This window comes from Schistocerca serialis, chromosome 8, assembly GCF_023864345.2.
Source record: "Schistocerca serialis cubense isolate TAMUIC-IGC-003099 chromosome 8, iqSchSeri2.2, whole genome shotgun sequence".
In the NCBI taxonomy this organism is placed as follows: domain Eukaryota; kingdom Metazoa; phylum Arthropoda; class Insecta; order Orthoptera; family Acrididae; genus Schistocerca; species Schistocerca serialis.
In genome coordinates this window covers 433,929,568-433,957,183 of record NC_064645.1, presented here as the reverse complement: position 1 = coordinate 433,957,183, position 27,616 = coordinate 433,929,568, and the positions used below count along the sequence as shown (strand labels likewise).

General features: G+C 37.9%; 1 protein-coding gene across 3 annotated transcripts in view; it reads left to right on the top strand.

The window, feature by feature from the left end:
- The window catches only part of LOC126416674 (uncharacterized), a 213,201-nt gene extending 190,201 nt beyond the window's left edge, over positions 1–23,000 (top strand). For 2 of the 3 annotated variants that reach the window (XM_050084477.1, XM_050084476.1), the window contains exons 11-12: positions 17,686–17,748; positions 22,570–23,000. In XM_050084477.1, the coding sequence (XP_049940434.1) occupies positions 17,686–17,748; positions 22,570–22,713 (207 nt within the window). In that variant the 3' untranslated portion in view covers positions 22,714–23,000. The remainder of the gene's footprint in view (positions 1–17,685; positions 17,749–22,569) is intronic. The other variant, XM_050084478.1, reaches the window with a different exon arrangement.
- Positions 23,001–27,616: the final 4,616 nt, after the last annotated feature.

The following is a 27,616-nucleotide window of genomic DNA, read 5'->3' as shown; positions in this document are numbered from 1 at the left end:
AACTTGACCGCCGTCATAAATGACGCGCACCTTAGTTGATGGAAATAAATGTTCTGTGTCATTTTGTTACAAATCTCTCTGAGATTCTGCTTCAGAAACAGTCAATCATGAGTTGGTTAATGAAAGGTGAAGAAGTGGATTGAATTATTGTTGTTACGATTGTTGCTCAGTTGTGGCTATCTCTGGTGAGCTCACTGACCTCAGGAATCTCCATCAATGGGTTCTCAGTTTCCAGGTTCATTTTTCATTTTGATTGTGAGTGAAAGGGAATGTAACATGCGTGTGAAAACTTCTCATGTAACTGTGAATTCCTGGCTAGTAATCACACAAATTATGTGGTAATGGACTTTTGAACATTATTTTAGTTATGTTTCACTGAAAGTGATGAAAAACACATGAAATGTGTGTAATGGAATTGCATCTACTGTAGTTTGATTGTGTTTATTTATCCCTGTATTATTATTGGGATGATTTCATGGTTTATTCATGTGTGGCTATTTATAGAGAGAGCTCATTGTTATAGTGTGTGTTTTTGTTTAACAATATGAAAATAATTTCTTCATGCATAATTCTTAATACTCCATGTTTAAAGGCTAGTTAACTGGGTGCAGGAGAGCAATGTGGAGGGTAAAAATTATGGTGGGGAACCAAGGCTCAATAATAGTAAGCTCGTTCAAATGGATGGAGATTGCAGTAATTGTACAAAGAGACTTGCACAGTACAGATTACCTTGAAGAGCTGTGTCAACCCATATTCGAACTGAAGATCACAGCACATCAACAGACTGTAGTATCATATGGAATACTGTCCAACTACTTATTGTCTTTTCATTCATCTGTTCTGTAACAAGGCCTAATCTATTTGTTGAAGTTATTATATTCAACTTGGACTGAGCTGCTTAATTTAAACTTTGGTAGGTACTCACTGTCTTTTGCATCGCTCATTGGTTTTAGCCGGCTGTTCTGTTTGTGAGCTATTAACTTCAGGCTGTTAATTTGCTGATGTTATTTCTTCATGACCACTTATTTTGAAAAGCTTGGACTTCATTAGTAATATTCTCCAGTTGTCACAGGAGGTCAAGAGTACATTCAAGTACCTAATTTTCAAATAGAGGTCTGTACAAAAAATTCCGGAACTTTCTCCACAAATTTTTTCTACACTTACCTTTTACTTATTGAGCATGGTCTCCTTCAAAATACTGTCCTCCACAATTGATACACTGCTTCCAATGCCATTTCCACTTCTGGAAGCAGTCTTGGTACACCACTTGCTGGATGGCACGAAGCACTGTCTACAAATTTTCTTTTATCTCGTCTATCTTTGCAAATCTTCGTCCTTTCATTGGGGTTTTCAACTTTGGAAATAAAAAAAAGTCTGCAGGGGCAAGATCTGGAGAGTAGGAGAATGAGGCAGCACAGTAATTTCGTTTTTTGTGCAATAGTCACGCACCAAAAGGGAAGAATTTGTGCGTGCGTTATACTGATGCAACAGTCATGAATTGTCTCACCACATTTCAGGCTGTTTCCTTCTCACATTTTCTCACACGCATCATAACATACCCTAATAATACCATTGGTTAACTGTCCCTGTGGCGCAAGTTCATGATAAACTAATTGTTCAAAGTCAAAGAAAACTATCAGCATTGCTGTGACATTTGACCTGACCAGGCAAGCTTTTTTTGGTCTTAGAGAATCTTTCCCTACCAATTGTGAAGATTGAACCTTGGTCTCAACGTCATAACCATAGACCCACATCTCATCACCAGGGATGATTTTCTTAAGGAACATCTCGTTCTCAATTGCGTGATCCAAAAGCTCTTTGCAGATTGCGAGGTGAATGTCTTTCTGGCCTTGACTCATGAGCCGTGGGATGAACTTGGTGGCAACATGATGCATTCCAAGATGCTGTGTCAGGATTTCATGACGCAATCTAACTGAAACGTTACATTCTTATGCAATCTCTTGGACAGTCAGTATTCTATTGGCACGCACGCTTTCGTAGAAATTCCTGTGAGGAGCATTGTCGGTAGACATTGAAGGACGTCCTGAACAAGGGTCATCTTTAACTTCTGTCCAGCCGTTTCTAAACCATATGAACAATTTGTAACATCGAGTATGGGTTAACCTTTTGTCGTCATGGGCTTCCTGCATCATTTGGAGTGCCTCTGTAAAGGTCTTCTTGAATTTCACCCAAAATTTAATGCAGACACATTGCTACTCTAACTCCGCTATCTCGAAATTTGCATGCTGTGTGAGATAATGCTCTACTCAATACAGCACTGAACAATAGCTAACAGACATACAATGATGGAACTTCTGGCAGTTATACATTAAACACAGGTGTGTGCAGGGATGCCAACCGCATTCTGCTCCAACACAACATTGGCACAAAATTATAAATGTTCCAGAATTTTTTGAACATATCTCGTAAGTACATCACTTCTCATGTTAATGTGATGTGTATTCATGATCTCAAATACAGTGATTCTTTATAGTACTGTCACTTTGTAGGTCAATGTGAAATGTCACACAGACAGCTTGAGGTGCAATCACCAAATGCTACCATTTATTTGATCGAGAATGATAGTATATCTTGTTTTTACCATGATGTCATCTTCATTCTCAGCACACTCTTTACTTGATGGCGCCCTCTGCTTCTCCAAGCTAGGACACTGCTGTATGGAATGATTGCCAGATCAGCAAGTACCACAGTGTTCAGTAAAACTGCCATCATCATCATCATCATCATCATCAACATCAACATCCCACCTTGAAAATATGCTGCACCCATCCATACCATTTTACACCCACAAACATTAACAATAATTTCCAAAATGTTTAGGATTCTAATACTTAACTAATAAAAATACTTTTAACTGTCACAGTCATCATTCGTTGGTTAGGCAGATTTTGGGCAACAGCATACTCTGCCAAAGTGATGTGTTACAACACAATTTGCATGATATAAGTTGTACACAATTATCTTGTATGTTTGTCCATATGATGACTTAAATTGCACTAAATGTGAAAGATACTGCTGGATGATTTGGTCTTGTAACTAAGTTATGTGTACAGTTTTCAAGATTGTTAATGCAAATAATATTATTGTGCATTGGTTATTTGTTTGATAACTATCAGTATTGAGATGAAAGATTGAACTTATTATGATGAAGCACAGCTGTTCATGTGCTGTTGGTTATAGTTCTGTAGCGAGTCAGGGTTTTGTGACACTATATATTGAGCATCAGTGACAGAGGGGAGTAAAGGTAATTATTTTGGCAGGGATGGCGGGAGGGAAGCGACACTTTGTGGGTGGTTTGAATGGGTTCTTTCCTTGTGAATTCGCTCTTTGCATTATTAACAAATGGCTATGGTATGGTACAGTGCTCTGTCCCAGAATTTAACCAGCGACCCTCACATTCAGCATATTCTGCCGGAGTTCATTAACCTCTAGGTTCACAGGTGACCCATTTGGTGAGGCTGCAGTCCCTTTGTCCTCACCAGCCGTCTGGGTAAGTACCATACGAACTTCTTTCTGGTAACATCTGGGATGGCATCTTACTTGTTGACCTATTGGTATGGTACCAACATTTTATTGTGTCGAGCAGCGTAGCGGCTAAGTCCCTGCAGCAAAGTATGACGTCCGCTGACTAACTATCGGTCCAAGACATTTCTTCATCTCTTCTTTCTCCCCTCAAAGGACCACCTCATGCCCGTTTGTTGGAGGTATTTATTCAGTGTTTTTGCCAATGTTGCGAAGTTTCTAGGGCGGTGACTGACCCTTCGATCGTTGATCTTTGCTTCTCATGTTGGGCAGAAACATGACCAATGTTGGCACATATGCCGGTTTTCCTTGTTTTACCTCTACGCTGGCATGGTCAGGCAAGGCCCTGTTGTACTCCTCCGCATCGCCAGATACATCAAGCACATGAGTTCAGTATTATAACCGTTCCTGGAGCATTGACCGCTGATGTACAAACTGTGCTGGTCATTGTTCTCCTTGGAAGCATTGCCCATCTGCTTGTTCACTGATCTGTTGAAATGAAATGCTGACGGCTGCTTCTCACACTCTGCTGGTCATCGGCCTGCTTGTTCGACTGCTGCCACTTCTGAATATTGTGGCTTAACGTGTCAAAGTCTCTAAAATGTTCACTTAACCTATAATAAGTATTTACATATTTTTCTGTTGGATCTCTGCTTTGTTGAACAACCATAAATAATACATAATTATTGTACATAACCATAAATAACTATAATTATTATTCATAATTATTAAACATGAACATTTCAGATGTCTTAACAGTGAAGTTGTTCAACATTTTATAAGTATCAAAATGTTGGATATGTACATTGTAATATCAACACATTGATTGTTCTGTACAATGTTGAAATTTTGTGTACTAAGTTCCTATGTTTGTTATGGATTATGTAGAGTGAGACTGAACATTACGCTTGTGTTCATTCAGATACTGCCATTGAAAATGGTCTTGTAGGTACATTATTGAGTTTGAAGATTGCACAGCTTTTTGTCTCGTGCTTTTGCAAAGGTCATATCATTTACATATTCCAGGTGGCTGATGATCTTCGACAAAATTAGTAGCAGCAGTAAAGGTTCTTTATAGCAACTGAGTTTTGATAAGTCATAAAAAGGTGTTGCACAGAAGTGCTGTTTTCCCAGCTCCATACTGACAGTGAGTGTCACTTAGGTAGAAACAGCTCTTCTCCCTTTTGTCCACAGCTTGTGGTCTCACAGTCGCGTTCTCGCTTCCCTTGCATGGGGTCCCGGGTTCGATTCCCAGCGGATTCAGGGATTTTCACCTGCCTCGAGATGACTGGGTGTTTGTGTTGTCCTCATCATTTCATCATCATTCATGAAAGTAGTGAGATTGGACCAAACAAAGGTTGGGAATTTATATGGGCACTGATTATCGCACAGTTGAGTGCCCCATAAACCAGTCATCATCATTAGCAGCAGCAGCACCATCATCATCATCATCATCATCCCATCATCATCTTCTCTCTTTTGTAATAAGGCTTGGGAAATGAAACTTGTAGAAGTTATTGTCATCTGCTTTTCTAGTAATTAAAATAATGGAAAATAACACGTGTCTCAAATACTTCACATTGGTCATTGTCTTATTAGGAAAATGGTAGCAAGGGATAGGAAGGATCATCTTGTGCACTCAGTGTATATTCTTGTAGGCTTCATTCAGCATGTTGAAGAAACGGTTTTGAGAGCTGTTGTAGGAACAGGGTGCAACCAACTGTATTTTATGGCTTAGGTGGAATGAATGGTGCCTGTCATCTGAGCTCTGAGGTCATACTTAGATCATACCAGTGACTGGCAGAGAAGTGAAGCTCAAAATCTGCAAAATAGCCCTCAAAATTGATTGTGGTCTCTTGGCACTGAATTGAGTGGAATACTCTGTGTCCAGTCTAGATAATAATATCTGTAGGTGACTCTGAATTATCGATAAATAATCCCTTCCCCCTGAAATCAGCACACAGGGCTGGAAATGTCCAAGCTTCTGCCTATTCCTTTAAGAAGCAGGTGGGAGGGGTGTTAGAACTTTTTTTGCTGATGGATTAAGCTGGATGGACTCAGTTTCTGGTTTGTACAACCCAGATGGCCAGGGCAAGGATTATGGGGGGCTTAGGTTTCCCAGAATGTGGTGGAAGGATGAGGGGCATGGCTGATGGTAGCTCTGGTGTTCAGTTGATGGTCAGAGGCAGCGGGAGGGAGGGGGGGGGGGGGGGGGGGGGGAGAGGAAATACATCAAACAGCTGATGCCCCCCTGTGATCTATGATCCCCTTGGTTACACCCCAGACACTGGTCAGATGTGCCCGACAAGACACATAGGCTGGCCTGTACACAGGCTTGGCATCCTGCAAGATCTAACGGGGAGTGATGCCCGTGCCCATGCACTAATTCACCCTGACTGACTTGGTTGACAAGGGGCCCCGATATGGGGTGAGGAAGCTGTGGAGTGGCTCCTACTACATGAGGTCTGCAAGGCCTTCTGCATCTGTGTTTTAAAAGTATGGATCATCCCTTTGGGCTCCACCTTGTAGGTGGAGCAAAATGGGGTGTTGGTCAGGTGTTTGATATTGTTGTGGTGACAGAAGGCCTGAAAATATGACGACATGAATTGGGGACCGTTTTCTGACATCAGGTTGCATGACCTGCTCTCAGTGGCAAATATCATCAGGCGTACACAGATGGTAGCAGGTGTGGTAGTGGATGGCAGCCACACCACATAAGGGAAGTTTAAGAGGGCATCAACCTCTAGCAGATACATAGCTTCCAGAAATGACCCAGAAAAATCAATGCGGATCCTCTCCCATGAGTCGTCAGAGTGGAGCCATGTCGAGAAATGTGCAGGGTCTGCCTAATTGAAGGAGCAGGCACAATGGGAATGCACATGCATTCGATGTTGGCATCTTTGCTAGGCCAGTAGACATGCCACAATGTCAAATTGTTCATGCCCATCATTCTCCATTGGGAAGCATGAAGGAGCTGGAGGGTGCAGGACTGGAATGGGGGAGGAATAACAACCCGGCATTCAGAGACCTCTGCTGATGACTTTAAGACACTCTTTGTGACATTAAGCCAGTAGCACAATGCAAAATAATTGAAAAAGGCCAAGTCAGGTTGGCTGGAAGCATGCTCTTTTCACCCCTTCTGTATCGCAGACAAAATTTTCTGCAGGGCCGGATCATGGGACAGTATCCTGGCCTACCTCATGTAAGGTCTGCAGGAGTTTGTCCACAGTTTATTTTAGATGTTGGTCCATGGCAAAACTAACCGATTCCTAGTGCATCACAGCCAATAGAAAGGCAGGACTTGGCAACTACATTGGTGTGCTGGGCAGTGGAATGAAAGTGGATTTCCTAGTGGTACTTGCATAAAAGTAATGATGAGTGCTGCAGAAACACATTGATAGGGATAAAAGTAACAATGAGTGCTGCAGACACACGTTGATAGGCAGCCAACTACGAAAATTTGGTCACCCTTATTGCACAACTGATTTAGGTGTGCAGTTTGCTGCCACTTGGGGAATAAACTTCTCTTAGTACATGATTTGGCACAGTAATGACTCCAACTGTTTAAGATTAATAGGAGTTGACACATTACTGATCACTTTGATTTGGTTAATGCGAATGTTTCTTTTATTTCCGTCATTGCTTCATTGAGACACAGATTGAACTATAGTGGTGAAAGACTTAAACTCTTCTTAATTTGAGCACTTTTGGTCTTCCATTATTATTATTTCCCCTTTGTTCTTGTACATATTGTGTGTTACACATCTTTCCCTATAGCTTACTCTTTTTTTTTTTTTTTTTTTTGTCAGAATTTCAAACATTTTGCACCATTTTTACATTGATAAATGCTTTTTCTGGGTTGTGATATCTTGTGAATTGGTTGTGATCATTCGTAAGTCTTTCTTCCTTTATGAAATGCATTGTTGGAACTTTCTCTCTGATTCGTTTATCTTTCTGAAGGCTAAACTGGTCACCATCTAACTTATCCTCAGTTATAACAATGGAAAATCCAGGATGGAATGTAACAATATTATCTCAAGATCCTCAATTCTCATTTCCTGTTTTTTGTTTTTATCAGCAACTTGGATACATGAACTATTAAGCTGACTTGCTCTAGTTCTAACACTTACGTGCTCTTGCTATCTTTGTGATTTTGTGGAAAATATTTTCCCAGAAGTCTGATGTTACGTTTCCAGTCTCATAGATTGTACAGACCAACTTGAATAGTTGTTTGTTGCCTCCCTCAGTGACTTTAGAAGTTCTGAAGAAATGTTATCTGTCCCTCCGGACGTGTTTAACAGCAACTCTTCCAACATTGTGTTAAACTCTGACTCTGATACTGGATCTTATATGTCTTGCACACTGGGTGTTCCAGGAGGAAAGGTCAATATTCAGGAATGTGACAAGAATGATTAACCAGAGCAAAAGAGTCTAGTAAACATCAGCTCTAAAATGCATACCTTAAGAGCTATAAGTAACTGAGAAACATTTCTTCTACTGAACAAGCATTTACAGCTCTTAAGGTATGTGTTTTAGAGCCCGTGTGTACTAGGCTTTTTTGCTGTTGTATCCCTTAAAACTGACCATTCACTCCAGGAGACTCTGTATACACCCCGTTTCTTCTTCTATCATATCAGATCAGCCCTCACCCTTGTAGAGGCCTTGAATGTGCTCTTTCCATCTGTTTGCTGTCTCTCCTCTATATTTATTAACAGAATACCCATTGCACCCTTGATGTTGCCACCCTTGCTTTAAATTTCAACTAAGATTGTATTTGACTTTTTTGTATGTTGAATCCCTCCTTTCAATGACCACTTCTTTTCCAGTTTCTTTGCATTTTTCTAGCAGCCATTTCATCTTGGTTTCCCTGCACTTTCTGTTTACTTCATTTCTAAGTGGCTTATATTGTTGTATTCCTGTCTTTCCAAGAATGTCCTCCTTTTGTTGATCAGTTGAAGTACTTCTTCTGTTACTTAAAATACCTTCATCTCTACCCTCCTTTTACCTTTGTCTGTCTGTCCAACTTGCAAAATTGCCTTTTTTGGAGATGTCCATTCCTCTTCAACTGAACTGCATTGTGTGACATCCTTTATCACAGTATCTATGGCCTTAGACAACTTCAGATACATCTCATCATTCCTCATTACTACAGTATTCCACATTGATTCTTCTGGACAGTTCTCTTAAACTTCAGTCTGCTATTCATAATTAATAAATTGTGATCCGAGTTCATTTCTTCCGGCTATGCCTTACAATCCACTATCTGATTTCAGAATCTATCTGACCATCTAATTCATCTGGAATCTTCTCAAGGCTTCAGGCCTTTTCCAACCTCCTCTTGTGTTGTTTTGGACAGTGCATTCATTATTACTAGCAGAAATTTTTTTGCAGAACTCAATTAGCCTTTCTCCTCTCTCATTCCTGCTACCAAGCCTATGTTCTCTCTGAACTCTTTTTTTTCTACTTTTTCCTCTACTACTGTATCCCAATTTTCCCTAATTATTAGATTATTATCTCCTTTTACGTACTGAATTGTTGTTGTTATTGTGGTCTTCAGTCCTGAGACTGGTTTGATGCAGCTCTCCATGCTACTCTATCCTGTGCAAGCTTTTTCATCTCCCAGTACCTACTGCAGCTTACATCCTTCTGAATCTGCTTAGTGTATTCATCTCTTGGCCTCCCTCTACGATTTTTACCCTCCACACTGCTCTCCAATATAAATTGGTGATCCCTCGATGTCTCAGACATGTCCTACCAACCGATCCCTTCTTCTAGTTAAGTAGTGCCACAAGCTCCTCTTCTCCCCAATTCTATTCAATACCTCCTCATTAGTTGTGTGATCTACTCATCTGATCTTCAGCATTCTTCTGTAGCACCACATTTCGAAAGCTTCTATTTTCTTCTTGTCTAAACTATTTATCGTCCATGTTTCACTTCCATATGTGGCCACACTCTATACAAATACTTTCAGAAACGACTTCCTGACATTTAAATCTATACTCGATGTTAACAAATTTTTCTTCTTCAGAAACACTTTCCTTGCCATCCTTGCCATTGGCAGTCTACATTTTATATCCTCTCTACTTTGACCTTCATCAGTTATTTTGCTCCCCAAATAGCAAAACTCCTTTACTACTTTAAGTGTCTCATTTCCTAATCTAATTCCCTCAGCATCACCCGACTTAATTCGACTACATTCCATTATCCTTGTTTTGCTTTTCTTGATGTTCATCTTATACCCTCCTTTCAAGACACTGTCCATTCCGTTCAACTGCTCTTCCAAGTCCTTTGCTGTCTCTGACAGAATTGCAATGTCATTGGCGAACTTCAAAGTTTTTATTTCTTCTCCATGTATTTTAATACCTACTCCGAATTGTTCTTTTGTTACCTTTATTGCTTGCTCAATATACAGATTGAATAACATCGGGGATAGGCTACAACCCTGTCTCACTTCCTTCCCAACCACTGCTTCCCTTTCGTACCCCTTGACTCTTATAACTGCCATCTGCTTTCTGTACAAATTGTAAATAGCCTTTCGCTCCCTGTATTTTACACCTGCCACCTTCAGAATTTGAAAGAGAGTATTCTAATCAACATTGTCAAAAGCTTTCTCTAAGTCTACAAATGCTAGAAATGTAGGTTTGCCTTTCCTTAATCTTTCTTCTAAGATAAGTCGTAAGGTCAGTATTGCCTCATGTGTTCCAACATTTCTATGGAATCCAAACTGATCTTCCCCGAGGTTGGCTTCTATCAGTTTTTCCATTCGTCTGTAAAGAATTCGCGTCAGTATTTTGCAGCTGTGACTTATTAAACTGATAGGTCGGTAATTTTCACATCTGTCGACACCTGCTTTCTTTGGGATTGGAATTATTAGATTCTTCTTGAAGTCTGAGGGAATTTCACCTGTCTCATACATCTTGCTCACCAAATGGTAGAGTTTTGTCAGGATTGACTCTCCCAAGGCTGTCAGTAGTTCTAATGGAATGTTTTCTACTCCCTGGGCCTTGTTTCAACTCAGGTCTTCCAGTGCTCTGTCAAACTCTTCACGCAGTATCGTATCTCCCATTTCATCTTCAGCTACATCCTCTTCTATTTCCATAATATTGTCCTCAAGTACATCGCCCTTGTATAGACCCTCTATATACTCCTTCCACCTTACTGCTTACCCTTTTTTGCTTAGAACTAGGTTTCCTTCAAAGCTCTTGATATTCATGCAAGTGGTTCTCCTTTCTCCAAAGGGCTCTTTAATTTTCCTGTAGGCAGTATCTATCTTATCCCTAGTGAGAAAAGCGTCTACATCCTTACATTTGTCCTCTAGCAATCCCTGCTTGGCCATTTTGCACTTCCTGTCAATATCATTTTTGAGATGTTTGTATTCCTTTTTGCCTGCTTAATGTACTGCATTTTTGTATTTTCTCTTTTCATCAATTAAATTCAATATTTCTTCTGTTACCCAAGGATTTCTACTAGCCCTTGTCTTTTTACCTATTTGATCCTCTGCTGCCTTCACTATTTCATCCCTCAAAGCTACCCATTCTTCGTATTCTGTATTTCTTTCCACCATTTCCTGTCAATTGTTCCCTTATGCTCTCCCTGAAACTCTGTACAACCTCTGGTTCTTTCAGTTTATCCATATCCCATCTCCTTAAATTCCCACCTTTTTGCAGTTTCTTCAGTTTTAATCTACTGTTCCTAACCAATAGATTGTGGTCAGAGTCCACATCTGCCCCTGGAAATGTCTTATGTACTGAATTACCCTTTCAATATCCTCAGGTACTTTCTCTCTCTCTTCATTTTCTGCTTGTGTCATCAGCATTATACCTGAACTGTTGTTGTCAGTTTTGGTTTGATGTCGATTCTGACGAGTGCAACCATGCCACTGAACTGTTCACACTAACTCTCACTCTCTGGCCAACCTTCTTATTCAAAATGAATCCTGTATCCATTATATCGTGTTCTGCTGCTGTTAATATTACGTTATATCCATCTGACTAGAAACTCCTATCTTATTTCCATTTAATTTCCACTGGCCCCCGCAATATTTAGATTGGGACTTTGCATTTCTGTTTCCAGATTTATTAGCTTACTTACCAAATTCAGACTTCTGACATTTCCTGTGCCAACTTATAGAACGTTACCCTTTCATTGTTTATTCAATCTTTTGGTGGTGGTCATCTCCTCCTCGGCAGTCCGCTCTTTGAGATCTGAGCAGGGGATTAATCTGGACTATTTTGCCAGTGGATAGATCATTATGATTCTTTTTTCAATTATTAGCCATATGTTCTGTAGATATACACTGTTTGTCTTTAATGCAGTAGTTTTAATTGCCTTCTGCATCCTCTTGCTGTTGATCATTGCTAATTCTTCCACCTCTTTTGTGGGCAGTTTCCCACTCCAAGGGTAAGAGGTTGCCCTGAAACTCTGTCTGCTCCTCCACCCTCTTTGATAAGGTCATTTGCGGAATGAGAGTGACTCCTTACACTGGAAGTCTTCAGTTGCCATTGTTGATGATTTTATTCAAAATTTAAGAAGTGGCTGGGATCGTACTTGGGATTCAGGATGTTTTGCTTACTAATCAGAGATGCTATCTCTATACCATAGGTGGTCAAGGGGGCTCATGAATTTTAATCTTTTGAATAATTCACAGGAATGTGATTGAATAGCCTAAACTCATCTGCTGAGATATTCACTTCCTGTAGAGGTATTCAGTGTGAAGTTTAAGCTACTCGTGACATATGTAATGTTTGAATAAGTTTCACATTCCCATTAATTAGAGAAAAGAGATAATAACTTACTTGTCTCTGAATTCTTCATGCAATTTTAATTACCATCTGTTTCATTCACTTGATTTCCTGTAAGTTAGGTGAGTGATTCACAAAAAGAAACATTATCTGTATCTCTTTGCATATGCATGAATCTTAAAAATGAGTTTCTCTTGGAAATTATGCAAGCTTTGGAGGAAGAAACATATTTCCTATTTTACATAAGAACATAGGCTCTTGCGAGTAACACTCCCTGCAGTAAAACTGCAAGTAACACAATGGCTTTCTTGTAATATATCCCACTGTAGTATTTCTGTAGTGCTCTTGCACTAACTAAACACACTTGTGGTAAAGTGCTCTTGCACTAGCTAAACACACTTGTGGTAAATTCCACATGTGTTCTCTAAATTTTCTCAATCTGCTCCATTCATCTGACATAGTAATTGTCTTGGCCAGTAAGCAAGAAATGATTAAATGAAGGTTTTGTAATTTTCTTCCTTTACGAGTGAATTACAGTTTGGTAGGGTTCTTCAAATGATTATGTCTGGCTTCTGTTTCCACAGTTAGATTTACGCTGTTGTTCCATCTTCAGTTGTTGGGGAATAGATACTCCAAACACTTGCTGGCTGTGACTGAGTACAGTGACTAATTGCGTCAAGTGTAGTCAAACAAAATCAGATATTATTGTCTATTTATGTCAAGCCATTACAGTGCAAACTGACTGAGGCAGTATCCCTGCTGCAAATCCCTATGTGTGTGTATGAGAAATGATGGGAGTTCAGATTGACAGAGTTCTTACTTTTAAGAAGCACTGCCTGAATCACAAATTGTGCATCTGTGCATGGAACAACTTACTGTGCAAGCTGGTTGTATCATAGTTGTGTAGTAAACTACTGACTACCTGTACATTGGCGATGGCTGTCTGCTACTTCGTAAAATATAAATTTTCTGGTTAGAAATGTCAGAGTCGTTAAAATATTTTGGGCTATTATGCTGGGGTTGGATGAATTTGTTGCTGAAACCCAATTGTTTGTCTCTATCTACAGAGGACATCTTCAGGGAGGGGTTGTAGCTTTTTTGAAGATTTGATGCACACCCAGGTTCACTACTGACTGAAGTAAAATTATGCTTCAGTGTTCTCCTGCATGGAGGCACGACATCATGGTTTGAATACTCAAATGCAATTGAGCACTATTGGTTTCTGTTGTCTGCTATTGCTGTCACCCCAGACTGGTACATATTTTTTCTTCAGCGGCCGGCCGCGGTGGCCAAGCGGTTCTAGGCACTTCAGTCCGGAGCCACATGGCTGCTACAGTCGCAGGTTCGAATCCTGCCTCAGGCATGGATGTGTGCGGTGTCCTTAAGTTAGTTAGGTTTAAGTAGTTCTAAGTTGTAGGGGACTGATGACCTCAGATGTTGAGTCCCATTGTGCTTAGAGCCAATTGATCCATTTTTTCATCAGCATGGATGTTCAAATTTCATTCAGTTAAAATTATTGGGATGTTTGTAATCTCTATGGCCGAAACACTGCAATAATTTTAATTGGGAGGAGAAGGTGTGTAACTGGGTGATATCATCAGTGAAGAAACAATACTTCATAAGAAGCAAGAGACAAGAAACTGTCTAAAATATCTAGTGTTAAATTCGTGTTGTAGCACTACAGTGGAATTTCAGATTGTATCAAAAATTTAAACATAGGAAATACTCAATAGAAAGCTTAATTATGGTAGATATGCAGAAACGTCTTGGTATTTTTGGTAGGGTATGTTATGCAGTATTTGTTTGTCAGTGTCTCTTGTATGACTTACAGCTTTTGCACTGATATTGGTGCTGAAAAACCTAGTAACAATGCTATATTAAAAAAATTATTTTTTATTGAAAGACTTGCTCGGAAACAACTTCAAATACGCGCACCGTGCACGTATTTCTCAAACTGTATGTACTTTTCTTTAAGAAACAAGTTCGTAACATTATTCAAGCAGCAACAAGGAGCTACACTGTACTGTCATTCCTGCCACAGTAACCTCCAAAATGATTGTTCAAAAGGGATGTTGTCATAACAGAAATGACAATCCTTAGGAAGAACAACTTCATAAATTATTCCATTTGGCTTTCTTGATTTTCCTCTTTCTTTGTATAGTATCGGGAAGCAAACTTTTTTAAGAATTTTTCTTTGACATCTCAATACTTTTTGTCACACTTCATTGAAAGTGCATTTGTAGTAAATGTGACATTGAAGGGATCAATGGTTTACTGTCATTACAGCTAATAGTTACACAAATGGGTTTTTAATAACATTTTCTCATCTGAAAATGTTATGCTGCCATAGAGTTAAAACTTTAAAAAGTAGCTGGAATACAGTACACATACAGTAGTTACAGTACAGTATTTGTGGAGAGGGACTGAAGAGGAATTTCTCTCATGTTTATGCAGTATGTACAGTGATAACATGCCAGAAAAATGTGAAAACCTTTAGTAAGTGAAGAAAGAAGTAGCAGTTATGTTCGAAGAATCTTTTGGATAATGAATAAAATACAATTTTGAGCATGTTTAAAACTTTCTGTAAGTGTTGTATAGTATAATAGTCATGAATGACAAAACTTTGTACCAGTTACTGTATTACAAAAATTAATCAACAGCATCAAAATGAAAAGGCAGTATTCTGTATGTAATACATGAAGGCCTCCATTTGCTCCTATGTTTTTCTTTAAAATGTTGTACTAATGTGATGTACTGTACCTAACACATTGAAAATATCCGACACACATAACCACGAAACATCAGCAATAAATACACTACTTCCGTACTTTGAAAAAATAAAACGTATTGGAATTTTCTAATAAATATAACCAGTTTTTGAAAATATAATGTAATTGGATGGATAAAAAAAAATCTACTTGCCAAGCAGCAACAGGAGAAAACACATGTAAAGATATTGAAATTTGCAAGTTTTTGGAGCTAGTGGCGTCATCTTATGGTAGAAGGGCTGAAGGGCGAAGAAGAAGGGTGAAGGTTTAAGAAATGGGGAGAGTTCAGAAAAGTTGCTCAGAACCCCGGGTCATGGGTCCTGGGCAACTTTTCTGAACTTTTCTGAACTCTCCCCATCTCCTAAACCTCATCAGTCCTTTTTCTTCACCCCTCTTCCTTACCCTCAAATCCTTCTGCAAGTAGAGGGCTCTGAAAGCTTGCAAATTTCAATACCTTTCTGTGTGTTTCCTCCTGCTGCCACTTGGTCAGTAGATTTTTTATCCTTACAGTCGCATTTAAAATTGGAATTTAATTTCCTAGTTTTCTACAATCACAGTTTTTTATCCAGTTAATTTAACATTAAAATTCAATACAGTAATGCATACTACAGAGTACTGTGCTACTTAAGATAACCAGTTATCTTTGTTTGCTTTTTGTGTTTGAGATGTGTGTACACATTTTGCATTTGATGATGCATTCATTGTAATGTCTCATCATTGCCATTTATATTAAACCCTTCTTTGACTATGAGATATTTCTGTAAAGTTTTCAGTGCATTGAAAGTTTTGATGAGTGATGCCACAGAAAACTGCTCTTCATGTTCATTTTCACGTTCGTCAGTCTTGTTGGCTTTGGATGTCAGATACAATTTCTTCTTTGCTTGCTGTTGTGTACATGGTAAGACTGTAGTCTACCTGGGCAAAGTTTTCTGTTTCACAAGTTGACAAAGGTGGACAAAATTCTTGTACTAATTCCGCCAGCTGAATATCGTACTCCTCTCCGTCACCACCACCATCAGTTGTTGCCCTCGCTGTGGGATGATGAAGAAAGAACTCTGAGCCTTGCATGTTTAAAACATTTGACAGTTGTCTTTTGCCCGACATTTTTCCACACTTTTGATGCCATTAAAATTGCACCAAGAACATTGAAAACTGTTTCTTTCTCTTCTTCGTTTTTTTTACCATGTTTATCACTTTTAGTTTCCTGTACTGCATTTACAGAGATTTTGTAACTCCCAGGTCCATAGGTTGTAAAACTGAAGTTATGTTTAGAGGTAAAAACTTGAGCTTCATGCACTGCAGATTGTCAGCTGCTGGATGAGCAGGGTAGTTACCAACCAGGAAAATAATTTTTCATTTCTTTAATTTCAACTGATATTCCCAGTTACACAACCACTTTTCAAAAATCTCAGTTGTCATCTAAGATTTTGCATTATTTTCATAAACTACAGGCAGGGAGCATGTTTTTAAAACATCTTACATTTTCTCGATTTTCCCATCACCAAAACCTTTCCTTTACATTATCCCATAGTAGCTGCAGTAACCATAACTGTAATTCTAGTCTTAAGACATTTTCCATGCCCGAACACTGTTCACCTTTAAATTTCAATGTTTTATCTGGGGTCAACCTGTAAAACAAGCCAGTTTCATTGGTTTGAACATATCATCTGGCTTGTAACCTTCATGCAAAACAGGACACTTCTTAGGTAGCCAATCAACTTTTTTTCCAGTGATAATATTGTGATGAACTTGGAAACATTGTATCCAAGATGAAGAACAATTGAAGTTTGAATTTCCCAACAGATGCCCAAATTCATTGGCTTTTGCTTGAAGAATAGGTCCTTTGATTGATACATTCTTTGATCTTTGCCACTTAACTCATGTAAGTAAAGCTTCTTCAGTATCTTTGGGTTCATGTGATCTCACCTATTTGACTTTTAAAGATTTTTTATTTGAAGAGAGACTTTATTTTCTCTCTCTGTCTTTACAAATTGTAGAAATCTTTGAGTGTGGCATGCCCCATTCCTTCATGATGCTGAAGTTTGTTTCTTTAGTATTAAATAGGTTCCTATCTTTCTGCAACATGTTCAAAGCAATGCTCCCATTGACTGTTTACCACACACACACACACACACACACACACACACAATATACAAAAAACAAGAGTCAGAAAATAAGAATTACATTATTATTAGTAATTGGCAAATATGTAACAAACAGAAATGAACATTGGACGTTATAGCTGATACATTTATGCAGAACCATTAGATTTCGATGTTATAGCCAATGTGTCTTTAAAAGCGATGCTACTATAAATGGTATCAATTGTAATACTGTTTGTAACTGTAGCTTATTTTTTTACAGCTCTCCAGGCCTAATTGAGTCACACTGCCACAAAAACTTTTTGCTGCATAGTTGCTCCAATAGGACCAATCTAAGTAATCAACTTAGAAAGGTCTCGGCACTTTAGACATCAAAGTGTATTGGCTAGGAAACATTCACTCGATGGAACTGTGAACTGAGTCACATTCCATCCAAGTATGACCTTTCTCCAAAAACTTTAGTGTAATTAATACTCCTGTGTTAAAATTAATTTTAAAAGAGCATTTGATGATATCATGTTTTGTTTGCAGCTATTGGAATGCAAAATGACTTGGACAGGATTTTCCTTCATCACTTTTGACAGTGTGTCCATGGTACGTGAGGAAAAAGTTGATACAACCAATTCACCTTGCATTTCATCAAACCAGTAACACATGGCATGCCAACTTTATAAACTGGACATTGTAAAGTTACGAACAGCCAGTATAGTTTTACAATAAAATGTCCTTGCATGTAAAAATGGAGCTACTTTCATGGCCTGTAAGTCCATGGTGTACACTGAGCAGAACTTCTGCTGGGGACCTTTCTCATCTAGATGATTTTGCAGCTTTGCATTCACTTTCCATTCTGTGTGCTGCGGCTGCCTGTATGTATACAACACAAATCACACTGGTCTTTATGGTGGGAAAGTAAGTTAAGGTACCCTCTCTGAAAATCAAGAAATCAAGTTGAAGGTGGCCTAACTTAATGGCACAACCTTCTCCACATTACATTTTACCTTGAAAGTCCAGAGTCCTGTTGTTTGCATTGCAGAATATGCTCAAGGTATAGTTTGGAGGGAATTTCATGTAGTAATGCAATGCCAGTTTCAGAAAGCAGTCCATGAATTCTTTTATGAAGGTTCTGTCATCTTTTTTCTTCATTTGTCTTACTGGAGAACATTTTGATTCTGAATCAGGGCTCATAACATTGTGGAATTATCCAGCTAATATCATACAGTCCATTCTTGAATCCCAAGAGTAATGAGAAATGTTTTTTCATCTCATTTCTCAAAAGAGAAATCAGTGTGCCTTTTATCCTGGATTTGCCACAGAGGTTCCTTAGATGTTTTGTAGAAATTGTGTCCACAAGACTCATTATGTAAATTCTGCTCTGATCTCATGACTTAGTTTCTCAGATTGTGTTAAATACTGCGTGCCCATCACCAGCAGAAAATTTATGACACTTTTTTTGAATGGATTTCTGACATGCCTTCAAAGTATGTGTTGAGCCTAATGTTCGTATCTCTTTTGGAGTGTTATGAGTAATTTTGCCACTTCAACATTTTTTATATTCAATATATGCTTGTCCATGTATTCTCAGAATTTTATTGAAGCTGTTCTTCCAATTATTGGCTCAGGCTTTAAACTACCTTTTCTTGTCAGTGTGTAGGTCACCATAAACTTGTTGACCATCCCATCCAACATCCTTGCTTCTGTCAGCTTCCAATAATTTATCTGAGTGTTCTGGTAAGCAATCAGAACCATTGTGTGGCAAGTGTGTGAAGAAGTACTGTTGTTCCTGTGGCAACTGGACTGCTGTATTTTTTTAGCATTCTTGCAGAGAAGTAGCAAAGTTTCTGGATACAAAATATTTTTAAATCAGTTTAAGAAGATCAAAGTGATGCTCAAATTAATGTATTCATGATGATGATGATGATGATGATGATGATGATCAGAAGAAAAATTACTTACGTCATTAGATGGTCCAGGAATAGTGATTGATAACTGTATATACAGAATTAATTCTTCTTCTGTGACTTTACTATTGCTAGGATACAGTTCATGCTTGTTGAAATCAAACAATGGAAAATCCAGGGTGGAATGTAACAATATTATGAGAAGGAAAGTTGCTGCTACTCACCATATAGTGGAGATGCTGAGTCACAGATAGGCACAACAAAAAATTGTGGGAGTCCTTTTGTTGTGCTTTCCTTCTCATAATATTGTTCTTGCTTGTTACTCATTCTGCATTTACAGGAGAGCATACAATTAAGTATTATGTAAATTCAAGGGGAGGGGAAGGGAGAAAGGAAAGGAACTAATGATATCAGGTGCATCAGGACTTTGTAAAGAATCAGCAGTGACAAGTGCAAAATGTGTGCTGGATAACGCCTCGAACCCAGTATCTCCTGCTTACTAGGCAGTTGCACTAACCACTGTAACACTTGGACACAATGTTTATCGCAAAAGTGTGGACTATCTCGGCACTTTCTCCAGCTGACTCAAATTCCCACCTCTAGCGCCATCTGTCTGCAGTTCCCATCAATGTCCTCCATACTCACTAATTTTAGTTTCCCACTAGATGGTATATGTAAATGCGCACCTGCACTGAGGGTTTTGGATTCATTGCCCATCGAGGCAAATCAACTATATGAATTTGTGGTGTTTTTTCTGTATCACAACTGCGGATCCTGCGGTGTCTGTTCATTTGGACATTTCTGAAAGAAAAGACACCACACATTCATGCAACTGTTTTGTCGCATCACAGTACTGCTAAGTTTTATAATTTTAGCGGATTGCTTTTAATGCAGGGTAAATAATAAAACAACTTCCTTACCACAGTCAATAACTCTCCGAAACAAATCACTGACTTAATATGCTAATTTCAACTGAGAACCAGTTTCTTCCTCAATAAAAAGACATATTGTAAAATGCTGTGCATTGTCATGAACTGAGGCGATAACCAAGGAACCACTTTTGTAAGCAATAATGAAGTTCTGTGACTGTGCACACTGTTGTTTTTGTATAGTATTGGATACCATATCCAAAACACATTAGTTTTAGACTTATGTGCTATTTCCACCTATTTTTTGGCTTTATTTCGTATGTGGTTTTGTTTTATTTCATTTTCCTTTGTAAATAATTCGAAATTACAAATTTAGCATTCTGGCAGCAAGAGCAGATGTGCTGAGGGTCAAGGGCATCACCTGAAAAAATGCAAAAATCAACAATCTGTCAGTTACTGGTTTTGTTTCTTCACCAACTGTAAGTGGGTTTTGCTTCTGAAGAAGATATGTATCAAATTTACATCCATGGGATAATAGAAACAGCAGACCCAACAACAACCAATTGTGCTCAGAACAAGTGACATCACACCTTCGCGCAGAAACATGCGGCTGCCCAAGACGGTGGTCATATGTGTATCAGTTGCATTCATATGAATATCTGTGTGTGTGTGTGTGTGTGTGTGTGTGTGTGTGTGTGTGTAATTCAGAAGAAGACCTTTTGGCTGAAAGCTTACATGTTTAGCAGTTATTTGTTGTGCCTGTCTGCATCTCCACTATATGATGTGTAGCAATCTGTCCTTTTCATTATATTGTCATTATTCCATCCTGGATTTTCAATTGTTTGTTTGTGTGTCATCTTCTAATGTTAAAAAACATGGAACATTTGACAAATAATCATCTTTCTATATATTCTCCAAAAAATATTAATACCTTGAATGGAGCACAAAACATAGGTTGGTGAAATTTTGTCATTCGCATAATTTCAAATAAATAAATAAATAAATAACACAGTTGATTAAATGTTAGGTGACATGTTCAGTGAAGAGCCTCTTCTGAAATCCACATTGTGACTGGCTCAGAATCTCATATTTGCATGGATGCTCAACCGTTCTTAACTATATTACTATAATAGAGGGAAACATTCCACGTGGGAAAAATTATATATAAAAACAAAGATGAGGTGACTTACCGAACGAAAGCGCTGGCAGGTCGATAGACACACAAACAAACACAAACATACACACAGAATTCAAGCTTTCGCAACAAACTGTTGCCTCATCAGGAAAGAGGGAAGGAGAGGGGAAGACGAAAGGAAGTGGGTTTTAAGGGAGAGGGTAAGGAGTCATTCCAATCCCGGGAGCGGAAAGACTTACCTTAGGGGGAAAAAAGGACAGGTATACACTCGAACTCACGCACATATCCATCCACACATACAGACACAAGCAGACATATATTACGCTTTACAAAACTTTTGAGAAGGAAACTAATAGTGATGTTGGTCAATGGTTAATACCTGCCCTAATACTGTTCTTTAAAGAAGGGTCTAACAGTGGTGTACTTGAGTCTGTCTGGAAAGATCCTTGAGAAAGTGAAGCATTATGTAAAGGTTGAGGGCTTTTTTTGAAATAAAGAACAAAACTTAGTCTAACATGAAAGGAGTTGCATATTTTTGCTTATCTTGACATTACTTTGTTGATTTTGTTCTCACATACAAAAATGTTTGGTTACGTGTTACTGACCTCGAAAATTCTGATGAGAAACTTTACAGCTGAAGTTAAATTATAAGTGTTAAATTGTTTTTCTATATCAAGTTTTTGTTCAGAAGCTTTCAAAACCTAATCTTTACTGTCTTTATTCCTTTATCCCCTTTTTATTCCGAAGTATAAAGGTCACCCTATTGTTTCAAACAATGGAGAATCCAGGATGGAATATAACTATATTGTGAAAAGGAAAATTGTTACTCGCCATATAGCAGAGATTCTGAATTGCAAACAGACTGTCACAAATATATCTTTTGACAAGTAAGGCCGACAACACACACATACACAATCACACAAATGCAACTCACACACACGACTGCAGTCCCAGGCAACTGAAGCTTAAGTTGCCTGAGAATGTAGTCATGGGTGTGTGAGTTGTGTGTGTGTGTGTGTGTGTGTGTGTGTGTGTGTGTGTGTGAGCGCATGGGTGTGTATGTCATCTATTTTTGACGAAGGCCTTACTGGCCGAAAGCTTTAATTGTGACAGTCTTTTTGTTGTGCATATCTGTGACTCAGCATCACCCTAGTGTTTCTCCTTCATCTTCCACATTAGATTCTTTCAAGTGTTTTGTCTCTTTCCTTCTCCCACTCTTTGCTGCTTTGAATTTCTGTTTTAGTAGTACAGTATCATGTTTCCCAATTACTTACATAAGGGCATATTTCAAGCTTCTGTTAATCCTTCTCAGGTGTGTATGAAGACAGTTTTACGGCATAAACTTATAGTCTTATTCAGTTATGTTCACTGTGCTCCAGTGATTCGTTATGGTTGGGTTTTTTAAATTGAGTGACATTTTACCAACACCATTAATTTCCAAATGTATTTATTAATCTTTTAAGCATAATCTTTGTTTTTACAGATGTCTTATTTTGGTTATTTTTATCTTTAGTGCATCACATACCGCACTGCAGCGGGACCTAACAAATCTCGTCAGAGGAGGAAAGGCGTAACTGCATCGCAGTCACAAAATGTTGGCAGGAAAAAGAGGACAACAGAGGAAGATTATGATCCTTTGCCATCTAGTGCTTATTAATGAAAGTTCAGTGTATGCAGGCGTGTGTAAGTGGTATTTGACGGGAAGTGCTCTTGTAACATGAAGACCAAAGTTAATCTTTCAAAGAAAATATTGATTCCTTTGCTAGTTTACTCCTTTTGTATATCTTTTTAAAGGCTATTTTATGTAGTGTAAATGCAGGGAGTGTAGGGGCAGAAATTTTGTCTGTGTATGTAACTGTAATTGATTTCACTGTACATACAGAAGTATGGTTTTGTACATATGAGGTATTTTTATGCTTACATTAAAGTCTTTTTATAACATTATGTGAATGGCAGTGAAACTATTGAGTCTTCTTGATGCAGATGATTCTTTTGCAAGTAATGTAAAATTTAATGTAATTTGGCAATTTCCCAGAGAGAAAACTGAAAAAAAACATCAATTTTGGATAATATCCATAACGTAAAAGAGCTCTGCAAAATGAGGATCATATTCTCCTTGTATCATCACAGTTCCAACATGGTAGAACCGACTGATCATATATGCATGGTTCACAATTTTCTGTCTGTTCACATTTAGTTAACGTCAGTGGCAGATATGAAACAAACAATTTCCACATAGTGTTACATCAGCTGTAAAAGCTTCGCTCAGTAATAATAATATATTTTCTTTGTAGCCTCTAACAGTAACTTATGGTAGCATTTACCCACTCAGACATATTTTATTTGCTGTACAAATATACAAAAAATAAAAATACTTACAACAAACAAAAATGAGAAAAAGCAAAGACAAGCCTATTTTCCAGCATAGAAGCTTGTAATAGATTAGTACAGTGTTTTTCCACCTGCGGGCTCGTGAAGTGTTGCTTGAAGGATTGTGATCACAGGAGTGACACCAGTTTAATCACTTTAAATGATGCAACCAGAACTTGCAGCATGGCAGTTTTTTGAAACTGTTAATTGTGAATAGTGTTCCATTATTTGTTAATAATTTTTGTGCCTTACCTACATTTACAAAGTATTTTCTTAAACAGTGTATTAGGGTGGTCGTATTTGCTTGTTTGATTGGATATAGTTTCACATATTTAGATCAATATTCCACAAGGAAAAGTCATATGTTACCCCTTCTTTTCCTTTTGGTAGTTGGCCAAAAAAGTCAAGCTTTTGGGATTATAGGGTACAGCTTGTACGGTGTATGGTTGATATCTTCTTTTAACTGTTTGACATGCTTCTACACACAGTCTTAATACCTTCCTTACTTTTGTACATAAATTTTTAAAATAATAAAATTTACTTATCTTTTACATATACCAAAATGCCCATGGCTTTTTGGTATGAACTATGTTAAATTCTAAATGATATTCTACTGTTTGTGGAATACGTAACTTCCCTTTGACTTTGTCCTCTCACAACTTCCAAAATAAGCACCTTTACCTATCATCCACATAGACTTTTCTCCTGATAATACTACTGCCTGCTCACATTTTTGTTGCTTTTCTTTAAAATATTCATCGATCTTTACAAATTGTTTTATTCTTGCGGCTAATCTCCTTACTTCTTCATTGGTATACTTAAAGCTAAGAAATGGATGGAAAAAATAACTCTTGTCACCCAGTTCTCATCATTTCATTTATGCCATGCAGTATTCGTGACAGTGCATCTGGTATTTAATTTTCTGAACCTTTTATATAGTTAATTTCTATTTGATTCTACTTGACAATATCCATCACATTAATTGGCTATGTAGCAACCTACTTTCTACAGGGGACGTTAAAGTGTAATGATGTGTATGTATGATAATTTTAGAGCCCCATATCAGCATTTCAAACTTTTGTTTGCTCCATGCAGTAGCTAATAATTATTCTTCTGTAGCTGTATAGGTGAGAACATGTTTATGTTAACATTGATATTAAACTACTACTAGTGAAGGCGACGGTGTTATGTTCCCCTCTCACGGGATTCAATTTAACTTGGAACAGTTCACAAGCTACATAATATTCAGAAGTGTTTGTTGCTAATTTATGTGTTTCATTCATTACAAGGTGTTTTAATATGGGTGCATCCACTAAAGCCTACTTAATGTTTTAAAAGCCTCAGATGTTCCTTCACTCCATATCCTTTTGGCTCTTTGTTTTAATAATGACAATACTCTGGTAGCGTTCATAAGTTACACTGTATGTAGCAATGGTAAAATCCAGCTAATCATAGGAAAGAGCATAATTGTTTTACATTTTTCAGTTCAGGACAGTATGTAATCGCTGTTATCCTTTCGGCATCTGGTGTTATTGATGGATTCTTACTAGATGTTCTAAGACTTGAATTGTCCTCTTCCAAAATATGATTTTGGTAACTTAATTGGAATGCCTTTTTCACAAATCTTGTGTATTGTTTTGGTTAAGAAAATGCAGTCTTCTTCCCATGTCGTGGACACTAGTAAAATATCATCTATATCTATAATTTACTCTTGTAATAACTCTTTATCTAAAGCTTCATCTAGTGTCTGTATAAATACTTAGATTGGAATATTCAGTCCAAAGGGGAATACCCTAAACTGATATGCCTTGCCATCAAATGAAAATGGTGCATACTTTCATGAATTTTCATCTACATGGGAGTCAAATCAGTTGAGCTAAAATACTTCCCTTGCTCAAACTTAGCTAGTAATTTGTCTACACATGTAGGTCTGTCTCTTTCCATTTCTGTATATATATTAAGTGTTATTGTGCCTATTAACACCTGCAGCTTGCTTTACAACTAGTACAGGATTGTTACAAAGGCTTAAACTTCTTTATATTAAGTTATTTTCTGCTATTTTGTTTATTTCTTCATTTACTGCAGATCTTAAACTTATTGGAATAGGATATGGCATACAAAAGAACAGTACACTATCTTTTATTTTAAATTGAGAGACATACTCACCAATCAGTCCTGGTTTATCAGAAAGCACACTTCTATACTTCAGCAAGATGATATAGAAATCAAGCCATTGTTCTTCAGTCAGCAGATTAGATTTGTAAGCTTTAGTCCTTATTTGTTCACTTAATTCATCAAAATCCATTGTGGATCCCTCTTTACTCACTACCTGGGTAGTAGTAACTAAATGCATTTTATCAAGTAATGTGTGGAGTTATTTACTAAATGACTTATCTTAAATGGCACTACATATTTTAAAAATTCCACTGTTTCAGTATAATACTTAAACATCAAAGTGTGATTTTAAATTATATGTCAGTAACCAATCAATGCCTAATAGTATTTGTAAAGTAACATTTTTAGCTACTAACAGAGTTTGTTTGAACTTAAAGTTATGTATATGTATGTGTAGCCATGTTTCTTTTCTAGCTAATATCCCTCTACTTACAGTTATATCTGCTGATAATGGGTGGTGACTTTCAATTAAAATGTCCTCCCCTGTATGGGAACTACATAATGTGTTAAACGACAATATATGGGAGTTTGGGACTGGCTATCGATCATGCATGGATAGCCTAAGTGGTCAAGACAACTGCTCACGTGAAGTGGGAAATCCAAGTTTGAGTTCTGCTCCAGCAAAAATTTTCATTGTCATCATTTCCTTATAAAGCTGATGGTGGTCGCGCAAGTGCAACTGCAAATACATTTCGTGTACACTGCTGGAAAAAAATTAGTACACCATTTTAGAAATTTCCAGTTTACTCAAGTTTTATTGTTGCAACAGTATGTATGTAGTACATGAAATGATTACCTGAACAGATATCAAAGCAGTTCTGAAGTACCAGGTATTGATCCACACTGAATCATTCATATTGGCTACTGGTGTAGCCTCTATAGGCAGCTATGTAGGTGATGACTCATCCAGTCAATCATACAGATCGTTATTACTGTGCTGGGATACATTATACCATGCCTGGTCAACCTGCTCATGAAGTTCTGTAAGAGTTGTTGGTTGACACGTCACATGAGTCATTTCTCATCCCACCGTACTCCACATGTGCTCAATTGGTGTCAAGTCCAGAGATCGTGCTGGTCAGGGGAGTTGGGAAATGGATAGGCTAAAGTTAGATACAGTGGCAATTACTGAAGTGTGTAAGACATCTTTGCCTTACAGTGACGTTTGGTGGTAGTCAAATGGTGTCTGAGATCATATGGGGTTGTGGCTGGCATGTGTTCAGAGTTAGTTGTCACCCTGTTTCAGTGACTAGCAACTACATAAAATGCCGTTATTGTTAGAAGCTAAAACAGGAATCTATACACTAAATGAAGTAGGAGAAATAGCGTGTGTTTGTATTCATTGTGTGGTAAAGAACAAGTTTCAGGACAATAAATTGTATTTGCTCTAACTGTGGTATGAGAATAGACATATTTTCTTCTACAAATGACCAACATATTTAGTAACGTGTGAGCATTTTTCTTTTTGTGGGTTGTCTTTAAGTGATCTATATATTACAAGATTCCAAGTCTTGCTCGTTCCCATATAATAATACTATGCTATTCTTTTCTGAATTTTGCGGTCGCTGTCTTGTTTTCTCTTGAAGCTGTGGTCCTGCTATTCAGTGCCATGTATTTAACCACAGACTTCATTTCCGATTGTAAATGGGCAAGGGCCACAAGAGAGCTTCTACATTTAAATAACTCACTACGAAATCACAAAACACTGGTTATATAATGCTTCTATATTCAAATAAGTTATAAACTTGCAACAATTGATAATTAACAAAAGCTTTTCAGGCAATATGTTCATACATGATGCTTCAGTGCTTTATCAAAACCGTAAGTTAGTACTTAACTCCAGATGGCATGGCATAGACTTTGTATAACAACATTCATTTTTCTGTAGAGCTTGACCATTGTCGTCAGGCTCCTTTCTTCTTTGGAGTCCATAGCACTTCCTGCACTGTGACTGCATCTTTCTTTCTCATATTTGCTCCTAAATTCCAACAAACCTGGGCACAGTAGATGCTCTT